The sequence below is a fragment of the Anopheles funestus genome, chromosome 2RL (genome assembly GCF_943734845.2).
Source record: "Anopheles funestus chromosome 2RL, idAnoFuneDA-416_04, whole genome shotgun sequence".
Lineage (NCBI taxonomy): Eukaryota > Metazoa > Arthropoda > Insecta > Diptera > Culicidae > Anopheles > Anopheles funestus.
The window spans coordinates 94,818,094-94,843,800 of NC_064598.1; the positions used below are offsets into that span (position 1 = coordinate 94,818,094).

General features: G+C 45.2%; 4 protein-coding genes across 5 annotated transcripts; 1 reads left to right on the plus strand and 3 right to left on the minus strand.

Moving 5' to 3' along the window:
* Window positions 1–343: 343 nt before the first annotated feature.
* Window positions 344–6,867, plus strand: LOC125762819 (transport and Golgi organization protein 1). 2 transcript variants are annotated; one of them, XM_049425332.1, is made up of 8 exons: window positions 344–543; window positions 838–2,541; window positions 2,869–4,052; window positions 4,147–4,307; window positions 4,383–4,484; window positions 4,567–4,766; window positions 4,829–5,449; window positions 6,527–6,867. In XM_049425332.1, the coding sequence occupies exons 1-8, from the start codon at window positions 438–440 to the stop codon at window positions 6,610–6,612; spliced, it is 4,164 nt and encodes a 1,387-aa protein (XP_049281289.1). In that variant the 5' UTR covers window positions 344–437; the 3' UTR covers window positions 6,613–6,867. The 2 variants fall into 2 exon arrangements, with proteins under 2 accessions (XP_049281289.1, XP_049281290.1); XM_049425333.1 differs by having other exon boundaries at window positions 345–543; window positions 838–2,199.
* Window positions 6,868–8,309: 1,442 nt separating this feature from the next.
* Window positions 8,310–13,819, minus strand: LOC125762820 (xanthine dehydrogenase). The gene is made up of 2 exons (XM_049425334.1): window positions 13,161–13,819; window positions 8,310–12,640 (listed from the first exon to the last, which is right to left on the minus strand). The coding sequence occupies exons 1-2, from the start codon at window positions 13,251–13,253 to the stop codon at window positions 8,654–8,656; spliced, it is 4,080 nt and encodes a 1,359-aa protein (XP_049281291.1). The 5' UTR covers window positions 13,254–13,819; the 3' UTR covers window positions 8,310–8,653.
* Window positions 13,456–18,811, minus strand: LOC125762821 (xanthine dehydrogenase-like). The gene is made up of 4 exons (XM_049425335.1): window positions 15,830–18,811; window positions 14,459–15,772; window positions 14,321–14,396; window positions 13,456–13,871 (listed from the first exon to the last, which is right to left on the minus strand). Exons 1-3 carry the CDS (start codon window positions 18,500–18,502, stop codon window positions 14,352–14,354), a joined length of 4,032 nt encoding a protein of 1,343 aa, XP_049281292.1. The 5' UTR covers window positions 18,503–18,811; the 3' UTR covers window positions 13,456–13,871; window positions 14,321–14,351.
* Window positions 18,812–18,860: 49 nt separating this feature from the next.
* LOC125762816 (ATP-binding cassette sub-family C member 10) lies at window positions 18,861–24,194 on the minus strand. Its single transcript, XM_049425319.1, has 3 exons — window positions 23,891–24,194; window positions 20,623–23,825; window positions 18,861–20,561 (listed from the first exon to the last, which is right to left on the minus strand). Exons 2-3 carry the CDS (start codon window positions 23,722–23,724, stop codon window positions 19,140–19,142), a joined length of 4,524 nt encoding a protein of 1,507 aa, XP_049281276.1. The 5' UTR covers window positions 23,725–23,825; window positions 23,891–24,194; the 3' UTR covers window positions 18,861–19,139.
* Between the last annotated feature and the right edge of the window lie 1,513 nt (window positions 24,195–25,707).

Genomic DNA, 25,707 nt, shown 5'->3' on the forward strand with positions numbered 1-25,707 from the left:
TACTTTGAACTTTTGTAGCATAAAGATCGATCGTACCTATACCTAATAGATTAGCAGTAAATAGCCATGTTGGTTATCACTGCTACACAGTTGTTTTCTTTTTAAATATGTACACTGTCTTAGTTCTTTGCATTATCTAATACCTTGGCACAAGAGGCAAGGAGATATTTGAATCATAGTAGATGAATGCACGATCACAAGGACATGATCTTTATTTTCAAATTTTACCTACCATACTGCATGTAGTGTAGTTGGTTCTTCATCAATGGTTTCGATGGCGCTTAGCAAAGGTAGCGAACCGTACGGTATAAACTTCTTGGTCCACGTAATCGAAATCTGCCTAATGTCAAAAAGCCGATTTTGACAGTTGCAAATTACAAGGAAAAAAATATTCCTGATGTTCAAGAAGTGATGTGGCTTAGATTTAGAGGAAAACCATGAAAATATCCGTTGTTAATTGTTTTGTACATACATTGTGTTTAGTTTTAGTATTCCTAGTTCTCGAAACATCCAGCAAAGAATGCGGGGACCCAAAGTGCGAAAGTAAGTTCAACTAAAAGAGTAGCGAATGATTCCAAAGACCCATCCAACTCTCTCTCTACTTGATCGGTGCAAGCAGACAAACAGCCAGTCTCTTTTGGGTCAAACCACGGTTGACCGATATTCCTATTGCGTCCTTAGGATTGCAGTTAAATGAAAGTAAAAGTGGTATTGTGAAAGAGTAAGCGAGACTGTTGGTTCATGATACCATTCCTAATGTATTTTGTATTACATGTCAACAAGTTTTTTCTGCGTGTGTTTACTAATGGAATACATTTCGGATAATTTTACTTGCAGGTGTGATTGCAAAAGGCAGAGCTGTTCTACGGTTTCGTGGCGGTGGCGAAAAGAAAGTGAATCTGGACCAGAATGAAGCCGTCGATATATTAGCCAAAAATATTGGCAAAGATAAGGAGTTTCTTGTGCGAAAGGCTACTGGCAAGATCGGTCTGGCACCAAAGGATTTTATTCGAGAGGTTAGCATCGTGATAAAATCGATTGATCGAGTTAAAGTCGACGACACGGTAGACACAAGTCTGGATATCAAGCCAACGCAACCTGTTACCGAGGAAGAGAAAGTTTTGCAAACGACCGTGGTTGAGGGGACTGTCCTAACGAATGATGTTCTTTCGGACAGTTCGTCGGTTGAACCTGCCGCAATAGATGCGCCGTCTAGCGTGAAATCAACTCCTACGTTGGAAGTGGTACCCAGCACACAGCCAGTTGAAGACAACCTACCGAATGGTGCAGATGTTTCGAAAAATGAGACAGTTGAAGAAAATGACGACGATTCGGAAGAACTACTTGAAGCCGAAGATACCGAAGAGGATGAAGAAGAGGAAGAGGGCGAGGATGTTAGTGAAGAAGACGAAGATGATGCACCAGATACCAACAATGAAGTAGAGAAAGAAGAAGCAGAGGATAATAACGCCGATGATGTTAGTGGCGAAGCCACTACTGCTGAAGGTCCAAAAACTGAAGTTACTTCTGAAGAGGTGCTACCAAATGATGGTCAAGACGATGCCAAGCGTCCGCAAGCTGTTGCTGAAGAGATACAATCCAAGCCGGACGATAGTGTGCAGAATACAAGCGAATCGGTACCTTCCACAAACCAAATCAACATCCAACCCTCGGTGAAAGATAATGAAGACATAGAACAACAACCAGGTGCTGATAAAGTTGATGAAAATGTCACAGAAGATAGCACAACTGTAACAGAACAAGCAACGCAAAGCGATGATAAATCGACAGAAACTGATGAAAATTTTAATGGTTTAAGTGTATCTGGTTCGGTGCAAATGGAACCTGAAAATTCTACCGATGCAACGACTGAAAATCCAACCGCTTCGGAAAATGATCCTCCAAGCGAAATGGTTACCCAGCAACCCGTAGTTACGCAAGTTGTCCAAGATTCTCCCACGATGGATTCTGTCTCGATAGCCGATGAAGTTACGACACCATTAAGCATTGTAGAGATGACTGAAACTGAAGTACCTGTAACGATGTTGCCCCCTGAAGTAGTTACGGATGTTGTTCAGCCTCTTCCAGCTGAACCGGCCCCTGTCACCGAAACGGAAGATGCGCCTAGCACAGTTGAGACTTCGAAATATTCGGATAGTCAACCAACGCCGCCCAGCCGCATCCTTGGAGGTGGTTTGGGTAATTTATTGGCACATAGTCATCATCACCATCACCATCATCATCATGGCCATCACGATCATCATCATGGCCATCACCATCACGATCATCAACATAATCATCAGTTGGATACGGAACAGAGGGCACCGGAAGTAAAACATGCCGAGAAAAACATAAATGTGCAGACAGTTGCCGACACACATCTACATTTGCCGGCACAAGTTGACGTACCGCAAACCACACTTCCGCAGGACGAGGATGCTGGTAATGTTCGACAAAATGCCGAGCCTTTTGAAAATAATCATTTACACAGCTCTGAAATCGTTCCACCCGTTAAAGAACTGGCTAGCAACGGCAATGAAGGTAAGCTACGATACAACTTTTACTGGTTTCAGCAACGGAATCGATCATACGTTATATACTGTCCCGCGTTTTTGTATCGTTGCAAATAGTGCGTCAATGGTAAACCATGAGCGAAACAGCAACGGTTCCAACCTTTGTTATTATTTAATTCGTATGAGGGGATGAGCTGTGTTTCTTAGCTGTGTGTGATTATTTTTAGAACAGTCGGCTTGATGCCAGTTTCCCGAGTTTCCATCTGTTTTTCTTCGTGGCAGTGAATTTATTATAGCGCGTAATATTGTAATATTTTGCTTTGAAGTAATCACTTTCGTTTATTTTCTTACCTAGTGCCTGCAGAAAACGGATATTGTGACAGTACAGGTATCGATTGTCCCCCGCCAACAGCACCACACGTACCACCGTCGATCAAACAATCGAACGGTGGATCAGATTATAATCCGATGGACCGAGATGTGCACAACAACGAAAAAGAACCTGAACAGCCTCAGCATATGGCACCTGATGACCGTACGGAACACCTGCAAGACGTTTTTGGTGGTGAAAAGCAGGAACAACTGACAGGAGATTACATCGAAGTGTTTGTACAAGAAGCGCTCAAGTTAAGCGATCTTATCCTTATGCTAGCGATCACATCCTTCACGTTGTTGGTGTTTTCTCTGGGACATTATCTAATTAATAAGAATCGGCGAGAGAAACCGCTCATATACAAGCTGAACATGATCGAGCGCGATCTGATGACGTCGTACAAAGAGAGCGCGCTGCTAAAAGCTGAGCTGCAGGAAACGAAGCATAAGCTAACGAGCATTGAAAACAATTCATTCGGTTCAAACGATATGGTGATCGCACTGAAGGCGGAACTGGAAGCTGCTGAGCAGGCGAAACTAGAGCTGCAAGATCAAATAGCCGGTCTAGAAAAGGAGTTGGAAAATGCCGCCGAAGCTGGTCTGGAGCTGAACAAAATGGTGGCGGAGCTGTTAAATCAAAACGGAAGCGATTCGATCGCGCTGAGCGTGGAAGAGCTTCAGCGTCAGTTAAACGAACAGCAGCAAACCATTTTATCGATGAATGCATCGCTGGCCGAAAAGAGTCGTGAAAACAGCGAGCTACAGATTGCGATCGGTAATCAAACGGGTAAATTTAACGAACGTTTGGAAGAGCTGGAAAAGGCGCGCACTGAGCTGACCGATCGTCGCAAACAGCTCGAGGAAGAAGTGGCCAGCTTGCAGTCGGAACAGAGAACGAAAGTGGACAGTATGCGTAAAGAAACTGGTGCAGAAATTGATCGTTTAACTAAGGAATTGAAGACCGCTCAAAGTAAAGCAGACGAAAGCCGCAAAGCTCTGGTAGCAATGGAAGCGAAATGTGAAGCACTTGAAGAGTGCATAAAGGAAGTGAAATCTGACGGTGGAAATACTGGAAAAGGAATGATTGATTCGATTGAATTGAAAGCCCAAATAGCACTGTTGACCAAGGAAAAGGTGAACATGCAGGATAAATTACAGGGTGAAATTGTGAGTATTGCGTGGTAGTACCACAACTCGGATGAAGATATTTCGATCACAGTTTTTCTTATGTATTCGGTGTGCGTTTTGTTTTGTGTTGTAGATTGCTCGCCAGCTAGTGGAAGATCACATGAAGATGGTAAACGAAGAAATTTCGACACTTAAGCGAGAGTATGGCAAAGCGGAAAAAGATAAGCTGGAAGCAGAGACCAGACTGGAAGTGTTGTCGTCTTACTTTAAGGATAAGGAAACACAATTGCAAAAGTATGTTTGGTAACTGTTGGAAACGACAGTTTGTTTGGGTTGTTTTACTATTTTTTTTGCTTGTTAAACTTCCAGAGAACTAAGCGTGAAGGAAGCAATGTGGATGCAGCAACAGGGTGAAACGACCACTACGGTTGAAAAGATACGCCACATGCAGGATGAAATACAACAACTGAAGTAAGTCGACCGTATGATAAGATCGGGGCGTATGATAAAATCTCGATATTGACACTTTATGTTGACTGTTGTACTATGGTAGATCGCAAAACGATAAGCTGCGGGCAGAAATTGAAGCGCAAGCAACGGCACATAAGGCGCAATACACTACGCTTGAAACACGGTCGCACGATGCATGGCTTACCGCCCGACAGGCAGAACGTCGACTAGAGGAAGCCCGTAGCGAGTCCAGTGCACTACGGCGGAAGCTTACGGCGCTTGGTGATATCTCTGCTTCCAGCGGTAAGTAACGTGAACGTGACGATCCCACTAACGTCGATACTGATGGTTTCTTCGTTTTGCAGATGGTATGGTAAACTTACCAAATGCTTCCATTACGCAAACCGATCTCGGCCTAACTGCCCCCTCGCCTATTCGCGTGGAGTCACCGAATGCTCCTCAACTGTTGGGAGTGCTTCCACCGCCACCGTTTATGCCACCATTTATGCCTGGTCCTCCGCCTCCGTTTATGCCACCCTTCATGCCACCACCACACGGTCCGGGTGAAATGAGACCTCCACCACTGGGACGATTAATGTCACCGCCACCACCACCGAACAATCGATACTCTCCCAACAACATAATTGATGCGCGAGATCGATACAGCCCGGACCGAGGTCGTTACTCACCGGACAGCCGGTACGACTATTCCGTCATGTCGACGTACGAAACCGAGAACGACTTTAGTCCACCGCCTTCACCGCCACATCATACACGTCACTCGAACTACGATCGTGACCGGGAGCGTGAGCGGGATCGGGATCGGGATCGTGATCGTGAACGGGATCGTGATCGGGGCAGTGATCGTGAACGGCCACACCGTGATGGGCGCGGTAGCGGTAGTGGAGGTTATTCGAGAGGTTATACACCGACGGGTATGCGCACTTCACCCCCTATTCAGGATCCAAGGAACAAAAAATACGCAGGTACCAATAATAATCATTATTCGGACGATGAGTTCGATGGCTGGTAGTAAATGTGGTTGTTCAAAAAAGCAAACAAAGAGCATTGCTTTTCCTGTGCGCGATACAGCAGCGTTGCTTGCGTCGATTTGATGTAATCGGTTTCGTCGGTACCAGAAGACGATACGTTACATTAAAGCTGCTTTTGAAATACTGCTGTAGAGCGTATAGAAACAGAATGGGGGAGAAGTAACCAACATTGAAAACCAAGCCTAACAGTCCCTACCAACCATATCATCAAGCACTAATCACAAGCAGCGAGTAGATAGACGCAATCAAATGAAATCGATACATTTTACAATCAATCGCATCATAATGCCGCCTGTTAACAAACCAGCTTTCTTCATCCTGTGTACTTATAACAGAGAGATCCTTGAAGCTTTCCTATCGGCAGTAGCAGTCTACATTTTTGCATAATTTATTTTCATCGTACAGATTGTAAATGTTCTGCGACAAATGTCGTTAACATAGTTGTGTGTTGACTTGCATTTCTTGCTAGCTTTTACCATCATATTGATCATAAAAATGTATATTTTTCACTAACATAATTCTCATGGCTTTGCTTGAAGGATCATTGTGCGCACATCACATACGATCACATGGATAGTTTCCCATTTCTAAGCGTTTGCAATATTGGCACATGATTCCTAGCTGTATGATTTTATTTATAATAATTTAATCCATCATTACCGTCCCTACCCATCTTCTATTACTAAACTTTCGATGCTTACGTTTGAAAGCTTACCTAGCAATACTTAGATGTGACGTTATTAGAATCAGCCGCTAGATAAACGCATCGCTTAATGTATGTAATATCGGTGGCGCACAATAATTGATTACTGTTACGTCTATTTTTGTTCTCTTTGCATATGAATGGAATTGGCTGGCAAATCTGACACTCGTCTACACTATCTTTCGGTACGACCAATTTGATACTATCGTCCCATTTTCTCGACACTGTCAACGGAATCTGTTTTTGTTGTCTATCCGGGGGTGGTTTTGTTTCCTTATTGTTCAATCTTACTATTCCGCCGTGAACAGGTGGTTTTAGCTCCGGTTCACAGGATTCACTCGGTACAAGGAAAAGTTCAGGAAAATATAGAGGTACAGGAAAACCAGTACTATAGGATGCTGCTCTGGGTGTAAAACAAGAATATGTGTAAGCAAGTAGGAACATTAATCAAAACCGGCTAACAGATTTATGGAGATGCTATTTTAAAACCTTTGTCCTCAGTGTGAACATTAATCAGACACAGTGTACTCCCACGCGAAAAGTCACATGGAAAGCTACCCAGCATGAGTTGTTCCATGAATGCCGGAAAAATACTAGGAAACGATTGAATGAGGAAAGTTGGAAAAAATAAATATAAATTCAAACATCATTATTTTGTACAGTTGTCACTGAACAGTTAATGTATTTGTAGCATAATTAGAGATGACAGAATGGTTACTTCATTTGTAGGTATTGCTTCAAAAAAATCTGTAACGAAAAATATAGTTTGATTTAGCATGTATTTTTAAAGTCATCACAGGCAAGCGAACTATAATTGACTCTCGATGGTTATTAAGAGTCGAAGTAACCTTTGACTATTAGTTTTGTCTTCGTCACCGCGTCGTCGTATCTTGTAAAATGCAGTCAACCAAAAACCTCTCCGTTGGGGACGTGCTCCGGGCAACCACATCGCCGTACGACGCTAAAACATCCCCAGAAATGGGACAATTCATTCGGGAAGCCAGAAAGTTAACACGCAACAATACGTTTATTGGCATGGAAGCAACCAAGAACGACAGTAGTGAGCGAATCAACCTGACCCTGAAAGAATCCTGCAATCGTTGGAGCAGTGCAGAAAATTTGTCGGTCAATCGACCGGAAAGGTGTGGCCTCAACAAGGTTCGAGTAGGAGAAAGCATGTCAACGATAGTTCCGTTAAAATTGCCACAATTTACCATCGGAACTGAATCTACCGATGATGACAATTCCGGAACTAAAGGAAGGCAAACGAATGATCGCCGTTGCAGTATGATTCCTTTGATGTGTCCACCGGTAGGACGCCCAAAAGTTTCACATGCTCCAATAGAAAGAGGAAATATCGTCCGAAAAAAACCACCAATACCTCCAAAAGCACTAGCGAAACATCAAGATCCCATCAAAATCTTTCGAGCCGAGCGAGAAAAGAAAATGGATATGGAGCAACAGTTGGAAGAAATAAGGGAACAGATTGTTCACGCCGAAGTGTCCCGACAAAGGGAGGACCAACATAATCGTGAAATGATTGATGGCTTAAAGAGAGAGATCGAGAATTTGAAGTAAGGTTTCGGGTGGGTTTCGTATAAAAGATATAATAAGACTAATGTCGTATATTTTCTTTTCGCCAACAGATGTATTTGCGACAAGCTAACGGACGCTGTGCAACGATTACAGAATTCGGATGATATGTTTCTGAAAATGAAACACGAAGGAGAATATTCGTTCTACTCTCGATCGTGTGAAGTTTCCAAGAAAATCCTAAACAACACTTTTCGCAGAAGGAAAACCAATTCTGCTCGTACCACATGTTTTCAAGCGAACGCCGGAACAAGTCGTGATGCCGGAGAGAATTTCCACAATGGCGATCAGTGCGATTTGACTGATACACCAAGGAACACTCTGAGAGCAATTGAACAATCAGGCGTTTCATCCGGTGGTGATGGTGATCATAGTCTTGGTCGTTCTAACAGTGCGCCTGAAACCCCAATGAATATAGTGACTTCGCTGTATTACATTTCAAAAATAAGATCCCTCGAAATGGATGATGTTTCGCCGGAAAGAAACGACATTGGTAAGTGAAAGTCTTTAAACTTTTTTTTTTATTTAAACCCATATTTTAAAACTAACAATTGATTTGGTTATGGGCTTTTTTATTTAACCATTTTGTTTCTAAGAAAACCCATCACTTAAAAGCTCCGAACAAGAATTGATTACAACGAAGAAGACAAAAATGTCCAAAATCGGTTCCTGGTTTAAACCGGGCAAACGCTAGAAGATGAAGTCCCTGTTGAGTAGCCTCTGTAAACTTCCAAATTAGATATCTGCCAAACAATATATTTGACATACAGCAGAGAGAATCCCAAAATTGTGTAGCACCGGTGTGAGTATTGAGGTTGAAGTAGATTAGATTTTCGTATCGATTAAGGCATAACATTCCAGGGAACGTTGTGAGAAGTTTCGTGACTAATGCTCAGTTGCTTAGTAAAACGTTCAACAAACTTATCCTGACAAGCTGTTCGAATTCGAGCTGATGTTGCCGGTGAAACCAAAGTAAAATCTTCACCAAGATGTTCCTCTTGCCGAGCAGCAGCTACAGCATCACGAATGGCGAAGAAAACCGATGAGGCTAAGAAAAGTGGCGGTTCACCAACCGCTTTCGATGAGTACACCGCGCGTGGATTAGGAGCACCAGTTAAGAGTGAAACATTGAACTCCCCAGGAATATCGGCAAAACCGGGCAATTTGTACATTCCGGGTCCGCGTGAATAAACCTGTCCTTGGGGCGAATAGATCATTTCCTCGAGTGTGAACAAACCGTAACCCTGCATAAATCCTCCTTCGATTTGCCCGATATCAATTGCAGGATTAATGCTGGATCCCAAATCCATCACAATATCGCTCCGTATGACTTGGTGATCACCAGTTAAGCAATCGATCTCCACCTCGGAACAAGCCGCACCATACGTGTAATAGTTGAATGCTTTGCCCGAGTTAGTGCCGAAATCGTATCCTAGATCAGGCGTAGCATAGAACCCAGTTGCCGACAGTGATACTCGACTGAAATACGCTTTACTGACCCAGAAATTCCAATCCTTATCGGGGAATTCTTTGCGGAACGGTTCCAACCGTTCGCGAATGGTTAGGCACGCGTTCAGTACCGCCGTACCATTTAGATCCGAACCAGCGCTGGCGGCGGTGGCCGAAGTATTGGGAACTTTATCAGTAGACGTTTCGGAAATGTGGATACGATCGAATGGAATTTCCAGAGCCGTTGCAGCGACTTGAATCATTTTCGTGTGCAATCCTTGACCCATTTCAGTGCCTCCGTGTGTGAGCAGCACCGTACCGTCCTGATAGACGTGAATTAATGCACCGCTTTGATTGAGATGCAGTACGGTGAACGCGATGCCAAACATTGTAGGCACAACGTGTATGCCGCGCTTGCGCCAACGGTGCTCTTCATTGAATGCTTCAACAGCCAGTCGACGGTTCGCAAAGTCGGAAGATTGTAGAACCTCACTCCAGCATTTACCAACGTTACATCCTTCGATTTGCTGGTTGTAATGCGTTGTGTCTCCCTCTCGGTACATGTTCATTTCCACTAACTCAATGTAGTCCCGCTTAAGTGTGCGTGCAACGTGACGCATCATTGTTTCGGCCGCCATCATACCTTGCGGACCTCCAAATCCACGGAATGCAGTGTTTGATGGAAGATTTGTGCGACAAACCCATCCACGCACGCGTAGATCAGGGATACGATATGCATTCTGGATATGAAACATTGAACGCTCGAGTACAGCAAACGAAAGATCCATCGAGTGTCCACCGTTGTTATACGAACAGAAATCTCCGGCCACTAGCTTTCCTTCTTTACTGACTCCAACTTTGTAGCGGAAATAGAAAGGATGTCGCGTGCCGGACACTGCCATATCTTCATCTCTGTCCAGCATGCAACGCACTGGTCGTCCCATGCGATGTGCGGCCAGCGCAACTGGTATGGCTACCATGGCGGCACGCGATTCTTTCCCACCAAAGCCACCACCTAAACGTTTAACGCGTGAAACTACCTTAGCAGCGGGTATTCCTAGTGCTTGTGCCACGTGATGTTGAATCTCGGTAGGATGCTGGGTACTGCTGATGACTTCGATTTCATCTGAATCTTTTGGAACAGCGAGACATGCTTGCGTTTCTAGGTAGAAGTGTTCCTGTCCACCCATACGACAATCACCTTCGACAATCACATCAGCTTTGGACATCGCTTCCTCTACATCTCCCTTTATAATGATTCTTGGGAATCCGGGATAGAATGACTCTTGTTTGATTGCATCCTCCAGCGTAACGATTATCGGTTTCAATTCTTCATACGCCACTTTCACTTTACGGGCGGCACGTTGAGCAATTGTTTGATTATCAGCCACGATAGCGCCTATTATTTGACCCTGAGTAGTAACAATATCTTTGACAAACACAAATTCATCATGAAACACAGGGCCAGCTTTGTTCTGTTCGTCGGTTAAATCTTCCGCACTGAAGAATCGATGAACACCTTCCAGGTTGAGTGCTTCCGATGGATCGATCGATACAATTTTGGCGTGCGCTTTCGTGCTGTATACGAAGGCCAGATATAACTCATTTTCAAACTTGGGAATGTCGTCACAATAGACTGCTTCTCCTGTGACCTGCTTGTAAGCCGAAGCATGCACCTGTGGCCGACGGATTGGATCGGTAATTGGTTGATCGCCTGAAACCTTCTCAAACAGTTGACTACTTTTTGGCACTAGTGTATGGAACGTGTTAGCGCCACTCTTCTCGCGATCACCAACAGGTGTCCTATGCGGGATGTCTTGCTTATCGAGAGACTGGGCGATCGCTAGGTATGCCTTGAAAAAGAGGCTCAATGTTAGAGATCGACGATAAACGATCATACCACCCGGAGCCGATGGACTGAGTGGAAGCTCTTCCACAAGCAAATCATTGCAACGTTCCACAAGTTGTGCATCCCATCGAGCTCCAACGAGAGCGTTGGCCGTCTTCTTGGCAAGAACTGTCGTGGGCGCCATTCCACCGAATGCCAGATGGATCTCTTGCAGGATATCTGTGCCCGGTTCGAAACGAACATTGAACGCGCCATTCACGATGGCAATATCGTCATCCCGTCGTTTGGCCTGTTTATGCGCAATGAAGAATTGATCTTTGGTAGTACGGGGGATAAACAGAGACACGAGTACTTCCTGTGGTTGAATCACATTCTTTCGATAGCCAGTGAAGAATCCATCGCCCATTCGCACTTTACGGAACCCACCGTCAAGACTCGCGACTTCCAGCTCGATTGCAGCAGCAGTAAAGATGGGATTCAAATCCGAAATAGGACTTCCCGTCATTATGTTTCCTCCCACCGAGGCAACATTGCGGATTTGCTTGCCTGCAAACCAGTGCAGCATGTCGACGATAGCTTGAAACAAGCGCGTCTCAGTCTCAGGACCGGTTTCAATTTCCTGCCGGAGCACATTTTCCATTTCCATCAGCGTGACGGCGGACCCAACTTTGATGCCATGCTCGTGGCGCTCGATCTCCGTCAATTCCTTTATTTGGGTGGGATTCGCAATGACCGGATACTCAAAGTGTTTGAACTTCACTTCCACCCCTACTTCCGTGTTACCGACAACGATCTTCGTCTCCGGATGGGCCTTTTTCAAAGCCAACAAATCGTCGAGTTTCGTTGGCCGATACCATGCAGTTCGGGAGTTACGGAAAACCAGCGATTCAGAGTCGAATTTGTTGGAGAGCTTCAATTCCGGAGGGAAAATAGGCTCTTGAGAGGGATCGTAGGGAATGAATTCATTCGGTTGAAACAGCTCGGTGTCTATCTCTCCGTTGCCATTCTGTCCACATCCACTACCATTTCCTCCATTTCGACAGCATTTCTCTCCCATGGCGCAGTTGGTGCCGAATTCCTTGGTGAACGTTTTGTATCCTTCCAGGATCGGTCGATAGCCTGTACAGCGACACAAATTGCCTTGGAAGGCCACCTCCAGCTCTTTCATTGAAGGAACAGGAGAGCTGCGCAGCAACGAGTACATCGACATAACGATTCCAGGAGTGCAGAAACCGCACTGCGAACCGTGTGCCTTGGCAATGCGCTCCTGAACCGGATGGAGGCGCGTGCGAGTACTTCCGATGCCCTCGACCGTGGTCACGGCCATTCCGTGAACGGCGCACACAGGTGTAAGGCATGCGTTGATCGCGAGATGCTGAAGTAAGCCCGTGTTGCGATCAACCTTGGACACCATCACCGTGCACGCGCCGCATCCTCCCTCTGCGCATCCGAGCTTCGTGCCACAGAGACGCAATTTGTCACGCAAATACACCAGCAGAGTACACTCGGGATCAGGTACTGCATCGGTAACCTGAGAGGGAAAGAGACATGAGTAAAGTTTGAAATACGTTCATGCGTGCCAGCTCTACAGTGACGAACGAGCTAATCAACGTAATCAAAAACGGAGACGATGGCTTGGAAACGTTCAATCAAAGTCTTTCGCAGTCGCGAAGATTGGCGCTGAATCTTAGAGGACCTCCGCGAGAGTGATTTCAAGCAAACAAGACAGATAGCAAACAGTAAGACTGACCGAAGGGAGAGAAACAGTGGGCTTGATGATGATGATACTTGCGAAATGAAATGTTTACGGTTCAACGATGGAAGCGGCTTGTCACATTTCGCTTTCATTACCCTCTCGAGCAACATGTGAACATTGTATACGATGATCACAAATAACCGTTATCAGTGTTTGCCATCGAGTTTGTTGCCGGGTTTGTTGTTGGTAGGAAAATATTCATACTCCGACTGACGAGATTTAAATTATCATCGTCATCATCACTATCAACGGATGTGATGGTACGGGACATCCAGTCTCTGGAACATTCACTTACCTTTTTTCCATTGACGAAGAAAACCAGTGGTTGATTTCCATCGAATTGCTGCAACAGACCATCTAGTTCACCACAAACATTCGGTGGGGCCATTGTGGACTTTTTGGCGATGTTGAGAGAAAACACTACGGCACAGTTACTGTACGGTTGTTTGCACTTTGCCTTACTTGTGCTTATCGTTGTGCTGTGCCACTTTTTACTGTTGTTAACGGCTGGTGGTGCGCAATTTAATGAACTTTTTATTATCTACCAGAGTGAGACACTTTCGGAAACTGATGCACTGGCTGATACAAAATTCGGTTGCGTTTGTAATTTATTGTTTTAATTTTAGCTCCGTTTGCTACGGACAATCCTATTCCAGTAGACAACGTGTGGCACTAGCAGGAATGCGTTACGAAGACACAGGAACGGCCTTTAATTTTACACTATCTCTGCGGGCAACGGTTTGCGTTAAACTGAGCACGGAGAGCTGATTGAAATGTGACTTAAGTGCGTTGTTCGTTCGTGATGGCCTCAGCTGTGAGCTTCAAGTAGAGTGCGAGCAGAAGATTTCAACGAGGCAACGGTGTGAATCCATTTCGGTAAAAGCCGCGATGTGGGAGAGAATATGAACTATCTCTTGCTGTAACCTGTGCCCAAGAGAGGGAGAATGACGAACTCCGACATCATCCGCATTTATTCCAATCGGCTAACAGGAGATTGTGTGAAGTCCTGCAACGGAACCGAAAAAAAAGAAAACTGCATGCATGTTTACTCTTGTACACGTGTTTATCGCGATAATACTTTCAACGATAAGAAACCGGCATATCATGTGCCTTGGCGTTGAAGCTTCCTCAATGGAGTTGCATATAGTTGTTATTAATTTCGAATTAAGAGCCATGTTTATCTAGCATGGATTGCAGTTATTTTTCCGAGAAGTCTCTCGGACATAGAGGTCTCGTTACAAGCAATGAGTAAAATCTCATAATCTGGACTTTAATCTATTAAATAAATAGGTAATTTTCTTCAGATACCGTAGCAGGTGAAGTAAAACATTTTGTTGCTCCAATATAACACGGCCAAGTGTATTTCTAACGTTATATGGCTTCTCTCAAAATATCCCCACTGTTTCCAAACTTTTGCCGCGCCTCACGGCTGAAACGTGTAATGTGAATACCCACCTTAGTTTTATTTGTGATAAAGTTTTCAATTTTATGCCATGATATTCCAAGATTCTCCGGTGTTTTCCTCGCAGAACTGTAATAGAAAGAGGTAGTTTTGTAACATATTAATCACATACCATGCGATTTAAGATTTACCTTGCGTGTAATGCTGTCGCTACAAAGCATCCTAATACGAGCTGCACTCGCAGGTGCAGTAAGGTGGAAATTATCTAATATTCCCTCCTCTTTCCGAGCAGCTGCAATTGCTTCTTTAGTTGCAAAATATACCGACGACGCTAAAAATAACGGTGGTTCTCCGATGGCTTTAGATGAATATACGGCCCGAGGATTTGGTGCTCCGGTTAGCAATGATACGTTAAGTTCACCAGGAATGTTGCCAAAGCCGGGCAGTTTATAGGTGCCGGGACCTCGCGAGTATACTTCTCCTGCCGGAGAGTAGATCATTTCTTCGAGCATGAAAAGACCATATCCCTGCATGAATCCTCCCTCGATTTGCCCAATGTCAATTGCGGGATTTATACTAGAACCCACATCCATCACGATATCCGTGCGCAATACCTGATGATCTCCCGTGAGACAATCGATTTCCACCTCGGAACAGGCGGCACCGAAAGTGTAGTAGTGGAAGGGATTGCCAGAGTTTGTGGCAAAGTTGTAATTAATATTCGGTGTTGCATAGAAGCCAGTTGCAGAGAGTGAAACTCGATCTTGATAGGCTTGTTGGATCCACGCATTCCAACCAGCTGTGGAGTTCTTCTTTTGATAGGGTTCTATACGTGATAGAAGTTTGTTACAGGCTTCTAACACCGCAGCACCATTCAAATCCGAACCAACGCTTGCAGCCGTAGCCGAAGTATTCGGAACCTTGTCCGTACATGTTTCAGAGCAGTGAATCTTATCGAAGGGTATTTGCAGGGCAGTTGCTGCCACCTGAATCATTTTTGTATGCAATCCTTGTCCCATTTCAACACCACCGTGTGCTATCAGCACGGTTCCATCCTGATAGACATGCACCAACGCTCCCGATTGGTCGAGACCGGGTACGTTGAAAGCAATGCCGTACATCGTTGGGACTGCATCAATTCCACGTTTGCGCCATCGATTAGCTTGGTTGAAGCAGTCCACCTCGGTTTGTCGTTTACGAAATTCGGAGGAGTTCAATAGCTCATCCCAACATCGGCGCACAGTACAGTTGTCTATCAGCTTGTGGTAATGTGTACGATCGCCATTATTGTTATACAAGTTTCGCTCAATCAAACCGACATGATCAAGTTTCAACTGTTGTGCTACATGTCGTATAACAGTTTCCGCTACGAGCATTGCCTGTGGAGATCCGAATCCTCTAAATGCTGTACAGGACGGTAGATTGGTTTTACAAACCCAGCCCTCAATACGGAGGTTTGGAATTTTGTATGCGTTTTGAATGTGTAGCAGTGCTCGCTGCATTACCTGTTAAGAAATACTTCGTATAGTATAGTTATGACGGTTTTTTTTCAATTTACTTACTGAGTAGGATAAATCCCTGGAGTATCCCGCGTTGCAATATGCTTTATATTCACCGGCTAGAAGCAATCCATCGTCCGATACAGCTACGCGATACTGTACCAAAAATGGATGTCTAGTTCCAGTAACAGCCATGTCATCGCATCGATCCAACACGCACCGAACTGGCCGCCGCAGGCGATAAGCGGCTAGTGCGACGGGTGTGACCAAAAGGTCAACCTTTGTTTCTTTACCGCCAAACCCTCCTCCGAGACGCTTCACCCGGGATACTATCTTATGACAAGGCAGATTTAATGCGTTGGCCACTTTGCGCTGTGCTTCGGCCGGATGTTGACTACAGCTGATGATTTCCAACTCGTCCGAGTCACGTGGGAAAGCAATGCAAGCGATGGGCTCAAGATAAAAGTGTTCCTGAGCGCCCGTACGACACTCTCCCTCCACAATGGTGCTTGCTGATTGGAATGCTGCGTCCACATCGCCGAATTCTAATCGTAATGACCCTTCAGGAAAGAAAGACTTTCTGGCGACTGCATCTTCCAAGGATACTATAATTGGTGAGATGTCCTCGTACACGATCCGTACCTTCTTAGCGGCCTTTTTTGCTATCGACTCATGCTCCGCTACAATTGCTCCAATTATTTGGCCATGACTGGTAACAATATCTTTTGCAAATACCCGCTCGTCTTCGACTATTGGGCCGAGGCGGTTTTGCTCTTCTGTTAAATCATCCGCACTGAAGAATCGATGAACACCTTCCAGGTTGAGTGCTTCCGATGGATCGATCGATACAATTTTGGCGTGCGCTTTCGTGCTGTATACGAAGGCCAGATATAACTCATTTTCAAACTTGGGAATGTCGTCACAATAGACTGCTTCTCCGGTGACCTGCTTGTAAGCCGAAGCATGCACCTGCGGCCGACGGATTGGATCGGTAATTGGTTGATCGCCTGAAACCTTCTCAAACAGTTGACTACTCTTTGGCACTAATGTATGGAACGTGTTAGCACCACTTTTCTCGCGATCACCAACAGGTGTCCTATGCGGGATGTCTTGCTTATCGAGAGACTGGGCTATCGCTAGGTATGCCTTGAAAAAGAGGCTCAATGTTAGAGATCGACGATAAACGATCATTCCACCCGGAGCCGATGGACTGAGTGGAAGCTCTTCCACAAGCAAATCATTGCAACGTTCCACAAGTTGTGCATCCCATCGAGCTCCAACGAGTGCGTTGGCCGTCTTCTTGGCAAGAACTGTCGTGTGCGCCATTCCACCGAATGCCAGATGAATCTGTTGCACGATATCTGTGCCCGGTTGGAAACGAACATTGAACGCGCCATTCACGATGGCAATATCGTCATCCCGTCGTTTGGCCTGTTTATGCGCAATGAAGAATTGATCTTTGGTAGTACGGGGGATAAACAGAGACAGGAGTACTTCCTGTGGTTGAATCACATTCTTTCGATAGCCAGTGAAGAATCCATCGCCCATACGCACTTTACGAAGCCCACCGTCAAGACTCGCGACATCCAGCTCGATTGCAGCAGCCGTAAAGATGGGATTCAAATCCGAAATAGGACTTCCCGTCATTATGTTTCCTCCCACCGAGGCAACATTGCGGATTTGCTTGCCTGCAAACCAGTGCAGCATGTCGACGATAGCTTGAAACAAGCGTGTCTCAGTCTCAGGACCGGTTTCAATTTCCTTCCGGAGCACATTTTCCATTTCCATCAGCGTGACGGCGGACCCAACTTTGATGCCATGCTCGTGGCGCTCGATCTCCGTCAATTCCTTTATTTGGGTGGGATTCGCAAGGACCGGATACTCAAAGTGTTTGAACTTCACTTCCACCCCTACTTCCGTGTTACCGACAATGATCTTCGTCTCCGGATGGGCCTTTTTCAAAGCCAACAAATCGTCGAGTTTCGTTGGCCGATACCATGCAGTTCGGGAGTTACGGAAAACCAGCGATTCAGAGTCGAATTTGTTGGAGAGCTTCAATTCCGGAGGGAAAATAGGCTCTTGAGAGGGATCGTAGGGAATGAATTCATTCGGTTGAAACAGCTCGGTGTCTATCTCTCCGTTACCGTTCTGTCCACATCCATGACCATTTCCTCCATTTCGACAGCATTTCTCTCCCATAGCACAGTTGGTGCCGAATTCCTTGGTGAACGTTTTGTATCCTTCCAGGATCGGTCGATAGCCTGTACAGCGACACAAATTGCCTTGGAAGGCCACCTCCAGCTCTTTCATTGAAGGAACAGGAGAGCTGCGCAGCAACGAGTACATCGACATAACGATTCCAGGAGTGCAGAAACCGCACTGCGAACCGTGTGCCTTGGCAATGCGCTCCTGAACCGGATGGAGGCGCGTGCGAGTACTTCCGATGCCCTCGACCGTGGTCACGGCCATTCCGTGAACGGCGCACACAGGTGTAAGGCATGCGTTGATCGCGAGATGCTGAAGTAAGCCCGTGTTGCGATCAACCTTGGACACCATCACCGTGCACGCACCGCATCCTCCCTCAGCGCATCCGAGCTTCGTGCCACAGAGACGCAATTTATCACGCAAATACACCAGCAGAGTACACTCGGGATCAGGTGCTGCATCGATAACCTTTTTTCCGTTGACAAACAACACTAAAGGCAAATTTGGGTTGAATTGAGCTAAGCTTTCCATTGCCAACAGTTGAGAGGAAACGCCCTTTATAATTGCACTTTTTACACGACCTTGCTGATCCAATACGGAATAGGTGTTTGCCGAAAATAATATGTAAATTCACGAATATGCCTATCACTGAGCGGCAGTGGTCAGGTGGAAATAAAAAAAAGGAACCTGTTCGATAAGATAATACGGCAAAACACCTTGCACACGCGCACCATGTGTGAGTTGAACGACGGAAACCTGAACAGAGAGTGGGGCCGATTCAGAGTGTGAGATTGTAATCGTTGAAGTCTATTGTCATGCTGACAGTAAAGATGAGATTGGTTGCGTTGCGTCGTGTGTAGAACGCTGTTAGATAAACACCGAGCAAAAATATGGCTAAAAGGAGCTTGACCACTCCAACAAATTTATTTCGTTACCAATAAGTTGTAGGTGATAAAAGGTAAGACTCCATTTAAACTGAAAATACAATTTAACATGGTGTTTTAAAAAATACACTAAATATACATACATACTTAACACTAGTTAATATGGTACGGGAAACATTACATTTTTAATATTTCATTCTTGTATTCTATTTCATTCTTTCTTTGTTTCTAGTTTCTAATATTACACCGATCAGGCGGTTATGTTACATGCTACGTATGTTTCGCTAAGCGTTCTGCTGTTCCTGCAGTAAAGAATATAACACGGAATTTGGTTGCTCGGCAAGATCGCGGGGTACACCCTGCTCAATGACGGTCCCATCCTGCATGACGAACACTTGATCGGTGTCAAGAATTCCTCGCAATCGATGAGCCACCACGATGACCGTACGGCCGCGGAAGGCATTTTTAAGCACTAACTGAATGGCTGATTCCGATTCAAAGTCTAGATTGGATGTTCCTTCATCAATCAGCACGATTTTTGACTTCTTGAGCAGTGCCCGGGTAAGGCAGAGCAATTGCTTTTGTCCCGCGGAAAGGTTTGCTCCACTAACGTCCAGCTGAGCGTACAAACCCCCAAGCGCTTGCACAAGCGGACTTGCCAAACAGCAGGTGATGGCTTCCCAAATTTCAGAATCAACGTGTACTGCGCGCGGATCGAGATTGTCACGGATGGTACCGTTGAACAGGAACGGATCTTGGGATATCAGCGCAATGCGGCTTCTCAGTACGTCCAAAGGTAAGGTAGATATATTTACAAAGTCCACTGCTATAGTGCCTTTGTCTAAGGGTGCAACACGAAGCAGTGCAGCGACTACGGAGGTTTTTCCCGATCCAGTCCGCCCGACAATGCTGATACGTTCACACGGCTTCACATTAATGTTGATCGAGCGTATGGAGTATGGTAAATGTTCCCGGTAGCGCATATGTACATTATCGAAAACTACCACTCCCTGGGAAGGCCAACCAAATGGTGGATCGGCAGATCCATCTGCATTTACTTCTGGTTCCAGTTGACAGTATTGATCGATACGTTCGACTGCGACAAGCTCCTGTTCCGTTTCAGCGACTGCATATAACAACCCCGACAGTAGACCGGTGATGGACAACGCATAGGAAATGGCCAGTCCTACTAGCTCGGGGGATGTCATATGTGCAGATGTTATGGCAGCTAGTAATCCAGATCCTCCAACGAGAAAAGCGCCCAACAGCTGTAGCCTCAGTCCCAGCCATTGCTGTGTAGCTGCTGCAGATAGTTGTGCTTTTATGCTTTCACCAAGCTTGTACAGAAAATCTCGTTGGAACCGTTTCTCCCCTCGCAATGCACGAATCGTGGTAAGTCCTTGCAATGTTTCGGTAAAGTGAGCATACAGCGGTGAAAGGGCGTTGCTCGAAAGCCGCTTTATGTCACGTGAAGCGTAGCGATATTTGTTTTGCAAGGACAGATATATTGGCACGAGTGGCACGATCAGCAATCCCAGCCAAGGCATAGCATACAGACTTATCAACAGTGCTCCCAGCAGCCCAAAAAACTGTGCCAAAAAAATGTTCATTATAAATGGTAGGGTATCGTCTACTGTGTAGACGTCTGAAGAGAAGCGGTTGAGGATTCTTCCAAGCGGAACTATGTCGAAGAACTGCAGCTTAGTCTGGAAAAGAAAGGGTATTGTATTAACTGGCGAATACAAGGTGATCATAGTTTGTACTAACATATAGAACGCTGTGCAGCAAACGATCGTGTATGCATTTGGCCGCTTTTAAACCAGCATACGCAAACAGGAATGCTCGCACTAGCGTAAGCAGACTGTTACTGATCGCCAAAGTTGCGTAAACTCCCAGGTAGTAGAAAGACGATGCTGTTCCGTTGGTAACTGTTGGTACGAGAAGGTGATCAACCATTGCAAGCAATCCTTCGGAAGATTTTTGTTCGAGTACGGTAGGACTTTCCGCCAGCGTTGTATTATTGCCGGGTGTTTGATTGGTTGTCCCAACCCAGTACGCTAACCACGCATCAGTAAGATTACGAGATATTTGCATCATCAGTACGGCAATGACAACCCACAGCCCAAGGCTACGTCCTGTGGCTTGCCAGTAAGCTCCGAGTACTCTTCGATCGAGATGACCGAATTCACGCGATTCTTCCATCAGCACGCTGTCGGTGCTTCGTTGGTCCTCTTCCTGGCGCACTGCTACGTACGGCGATGTACCATTGGCCAAGGACAGTGTGGTACTCGTATCCTCGTCGTAATCATCATAATCACTCAGCAGCGAACCAACGTTCGGTGCGTCACTCTGCGAAACTTGGCCCGCTTCCACGTGAAGGATTTGCGAGGCTCGATTCAATACCATCGCGTGCTGGGTAACGACGATGCGTGTCTTGTCCTTCAGCAGCCCGAACAAACAGTGACGAATGATATGCGATGCGACGTGTGCATCCAACGCTGATAGAATGTCATCCAACAGATAGATGCTCTTGTTCTGATAAACTGCACGTGCCAGCGCTACTCGTGCTTTTTGCCCACCGGACAAGGTGCGGCCTTGCTCGCCAACGCCCGTACTATCACCGCGTAATGCATCCAAATCATACTGCAATGCGCAGGCATGAATGACCGCTTTATAACGTGCTTCATCGTAGATTTCGCCCCAAAGAATATTGTCCCGGATGGTTCCTTGCTGCAGCCAGGCAGTCTGTGCAACGTAACCAAAGCCTTCGTTTATGTCCGTCGAGATTGCTACGGCACCGGCAACGCATTTAAAGTAGCCCATTATCACCTGCAATAGCGAGGATTTGCCACCACCAACAGGACCTTCCAGACAAACGAGCTCTCCTTGGCGCACCTGCAGCGTTAGATCGCGGAAAGCGAAATCAATGATGTCTTCCTGCACCAACTTCAAATCATTGCGACTGCGCTTGATTTCAAACTCAAAGTTGCCATCCTTGATGGCTAGCACGACGGGACGCTTCGAAGAATTGGAAAACGATGCATCGGTAGCGCTGAGTGGGCGATAGCATTCCTGCAGATTAACGTCCGGTAGGTCAAACAGTTCCTGCACGCGCTTTAAAGATACCCACGCCTCGGTCAAACCATTCAGTACCCACGGAAACGCATTCAAGGGACCAATGAGCATGTTCAGCAATGCTACGCTGGTGTAGGTCGTAGCCGCAGTTAACGGTTTGCCGAGCAAAATCGAAGTACCAAAGGTGAACAGACACATCAATACCGGGGTTGTGGCCCAAAAGTACACACATAAAGCGTCCAGATATTTCCTTCTCGCAAGGAAATGCATTTCCTCTTCACGCCGGTTATGGATCTTACCGATGAAAACATCCTCCCAGGCATTAAGCTTGATGTCTTTCGCCCCACTGATGGCTTCTGTGGTGATTGTAACGCGACCATCCTTCGCCGACATCAGGCCCTGCGAAAGTTGTCCAATTTTCTGTGCGATCTTGCGATTGATCGGGATCAGTAACACCGCGAACAAAACGCCAGCAACAAAAGCGACACCGAGCTGGGTGTAGAGTAAATATAGCGTGGTAAACAGCTGGAATGGGATGCTCCAGAACGAATGGAAGCTGATACATGAGTTTACGATACGATCCGTGTCGGTTGACATTAAGTTCAGTATTTCGGGACGGGCTGTCTGCAGTTGCTTCGCGGTAAGAGATTTTTGATATATGGCCGTAACGATGGACATTCGCATTTTGCTGCTGACAAACGTCATACGCCAGTTAAAATGTACTGCCGAGAAAGCACTAACCAGAGCCGAAATGAATAATCCCAGAGCGTAGTAATATGCACGATAATCCACCATTGCGTTAGGATCCGTTGGATCTGTTATTGTAGTGCCGTTTCCATTGTCCTCCGTACGTAACAGACCACCGAGTAAGATTGGACCAGCAAATCCGGAAAGATCGCCAAACAGTCGCAACAGTCCGACCAGATAAAATTCCCATCCGAAGCATCTGTGCAGCGCTTTCAGCAAGGAGGTCGTTGTATTCAGTGCCGATTGAAGTTTCTCCGTAACTCGATGCAGTGTTAGAGCTTCGGGCAAATCGAACAGGTCGTCGCTGCGTTTTAATTTCCCACTGACTCCTTTTGCGATTAGTGGCCGGACCCAGTAGAAAACTATTTTTGAAAAAAGATTCGCGTCGTCTTCAATTGGGCCAAGTGCTGTTTCTTCCAGGTCCTCGAAGAAACGCGTATATGATTGGGATAACAACGCTTGTCGTTCTTCGTCCTCCGTCCTTCGGAGACGCACGTAATGAGCATTCCCTGGCGCAACAAGTGTTGCACCATAGATGAGATACAGCGATAGTTGACACGCGTACCATAACCAATACTCCGTGTAAAGGTTTGTATGAAGCCATATGGCATGTAGTGCCAATAGTGAAGTCCATAAAACAATAAGTGCTAGTGGACCACGGTGACTAAGAGAACCTTTTCGCACTGAGGACAGTAAAAAGCAGCAGTGAATTGACCATGCTATGAGCTGTACACATGCGAGCAATATGTCAACTGGATACAATTCCTTCTGCATGCGGAAAATGTAGTACACTTTTGCAGCTGGCACGAATATTAAAAATAACGATGCCCAAATCCGGCACCGCAATGCTCGCAGTTGTGTTTCATTGCGGGACACCGTACGCCAATGGGTCCCATAGTAGAAAGCTGAAAAGGTGGCGAATAGCGCTAGTATGGGCAGCTGCAGTACGAGCTCCTGGAAGCATGGTGCAAGATCATTATTAGTCTGCACCCACGGCCTTAATCCGGTTGGGCATATGTCGCTCCAGAATTGGTCCCAGATGAACATTTTTCTTCTTTTGCGAGCTTCCTGCTCTTATCACCATCCAAGATGCACTCTGTTTTCGTTTACCGGTTGATTTACGTATCAGAGATCACAGCACCGGATAGCTGAAGATAACAAGCAGAAATAAACATTGCACTCGAACGAAACCTTTATGTTGCACCTAGCGTACCGTGTGATGTAAAACTCTATTATGTGAAGATGACACATCTCTACACCACATTCTCCAGCTTATTATTCATCATCGCTTATCAAAATCTTGAAACACACAACGTCATCAACGTTCTGGCTAAGTTAAAGAAAAAAAACACAAGTACTTGTTACAGTATGCGTATGATTAGGTGTACCGTCTGTTGAGCGGACTAGTGGAACTATCAATAACTAGCTGTATAATCGTACTATGCACAAAAAACGGCAGTATGTGAAGAACAGTAAAACCAAAACAATCGCACAATGACAATCATATGGTAAACAATGTAATGTTGTTGCTTTTCGTACGGAGTCAAACTAGTTTATAACGTTAGTTCGACCGCTTCAAACATTCAAATGATTGTGGAGCGTCGAATTCAAAATTGCGCAAAAAAGAAAATTTTAATTCATCCGTTGAGAACGCATGAAAATTTGAAATGTTGAAGGCCAATATAAAATGTTTCTTTTATGTTTTTCGAATATTAAAAACATACTTTAATTTTATTAAAAACAAAACTTCCACATTCAGTCAAATTAAATACTTGTTTTTTTACGAGGCTTTTTTCATTCGTCTCCCAAGGATGAGCCAAGTGTGTGCGAAAGATGAGATCGGGCGGCAGCTTCGGCAATTATAGTTGTGTAGGTGTGTCGTGATAACGAAGCGCATGAGATAATGATCATGGGATAACGAGGGATTGCGATCAGTAGCTATCGGACGGTAATACGTATGAGTTGCGAAAAAAGCTCTCGGTACTTAGACACTTTTGCACGTGTTTCTAAGTTTTTTGTGGTGCCCTAAAAAGTGGTGTCATTTTCCCAGCATCATATTCTATATAAAAAGAATGAATATAAGTCAATTTGTGCGTCGATTTGATGTTATAAAGTGAAATTTGTTAAGCACGCGTTCTAATCGTTAGCAGCGTCGTTTTCCGTTGTGTCAGCGTGTGTCGATGCTCGCGCGATACTTGTTAGTAGGTGTAAGTGAAAGATGAATGCGCTTGTGAAAAGGGCCAAAACATCAAAAAACGGTATTATCTACCAAAGCAAATGTAAGATTTTATTCGCTCTTGGTGTTTTAAATAAATTTAAATCTATTTTTTATAACGAAAGGATCGTACAAAGCTTGAAAAAACGATGAAGCAAGCAATGTGAAAGACGCTGTTGAGGAAGCTGTGTTGAGGTAGTGTGTGTGCCTCCTGATTAATTCTTTTGGGATTGTATAACTTGTCAATGCTGTTTCGGATCTAATTGTATCGTGTTGCGCGTGGTTAAGTGATAAAGAGATTTGTTCTATCTTGCTCTTACTGCTTTTTGCTCCAACGTTTAAGTTATCATTGTTGACAGCGCAGTTTGCTGCACGCTACGACGGAGGGTACGTGTATGTGTGAGTAAGGATATTTAAAATCAGTGCGTGTACTATGCGTGCACTAAGCTAATAAATTAATTGAATTTGTGTCGTGTATTTGTGTGTGTAATTTGAAAAAAACACAAGAGTTTTTTGTATTTTTGGTGAAAAAAGTGTCTATTGTGTAGATGTCTATTTCACAATTAGCTAATTGCTTATTGCGTGAATTAGTGTATTTTAAAATGTGGCCATTGTAGGCGAGTGTAGTATTTTAAATGCGCCAAAGCGCATCGAAGTTTGTGTGTTGGTTGTTTTTTTGGTGAAAGAAAAGTTTGTCAATGAGCTTATTGCTTATTTTATTAAAAAGTGTATTGAAAAATGTGGCCATTGGCGCCGAATGTGGTGTATATATGTGTGAGTGAGTATATCAAAAAAAGGAAAAATCCAGTGTGTAA

Coding starts and splice junctions, on each gene's coding strand:
- LOC125762819 (XM_049425332.1), top strand. CDS start 438: ATGAAAATATCCGTTGTTAATTGTTTTGTACATACATTGTGTTTAGTT. Junction 4,053..4,146: donor ATAAATTACAGGGTGAAATT/GTGAGTATTGCG, acceptor TTTGTGTTGTAG/ATTGCTCGCCAGCTAGTGGA. Junction 5,450..6,526: donor AAGGAACAAAAAATACGCAG/GTACCAATAATA, acceptor CGCCGTGAACAG/GTGGTTTTAGCTCCGGTTCA.
- LOC125762820 (XM_049425334.1), bottom strand. CDS start 13,253: ATGGCCCCACCGAATGTTTGTGGTGAACTAGATGGTCTGTTGCAGCAA. Junction 12,641..13,160: donor TCTTCGTCAATGGAAAAAAG/GTAAGTGAATGT, acceptor TTTCCCTCTCAG/GTTACCGATGCAGTACCTGA.
- LOC125762821 (XM_049425335.1), bottom strand. CDS start 18,502: ATGGAAAGCTTAGCTCAATTCAACCCAAATTTGCCTTTAGTGTTGTTT. Junction 15,773..15,829: donor CCAGGGATTTATCCTACTCA/GTAAGTAAATTG, acceptor ATTTCTTAACAG/GTAATGCAGCGAGCACTGCT. Junction 14,397..14,458: donor GCGACAGCATTACACGCAAG/GTAAATCTTAAA, acceptor TTTCTATTACAG/TTCTGCGAGGAAAACACCGG.
- LOC125762816 (XM_049425319.1), bottom strand. CDS start 23,724: ATGTTCATCTGGGACCAATTCTGGAGCGACATATGCCCAACCGGATTA. Junction 20,562..20,622: donor TGCTGCACAGCGTTCTATAT/GTTAGTACAAAC, acceptor TTTCTTTTCCAG/ACTAAGCTGCAGTTCTTCGA.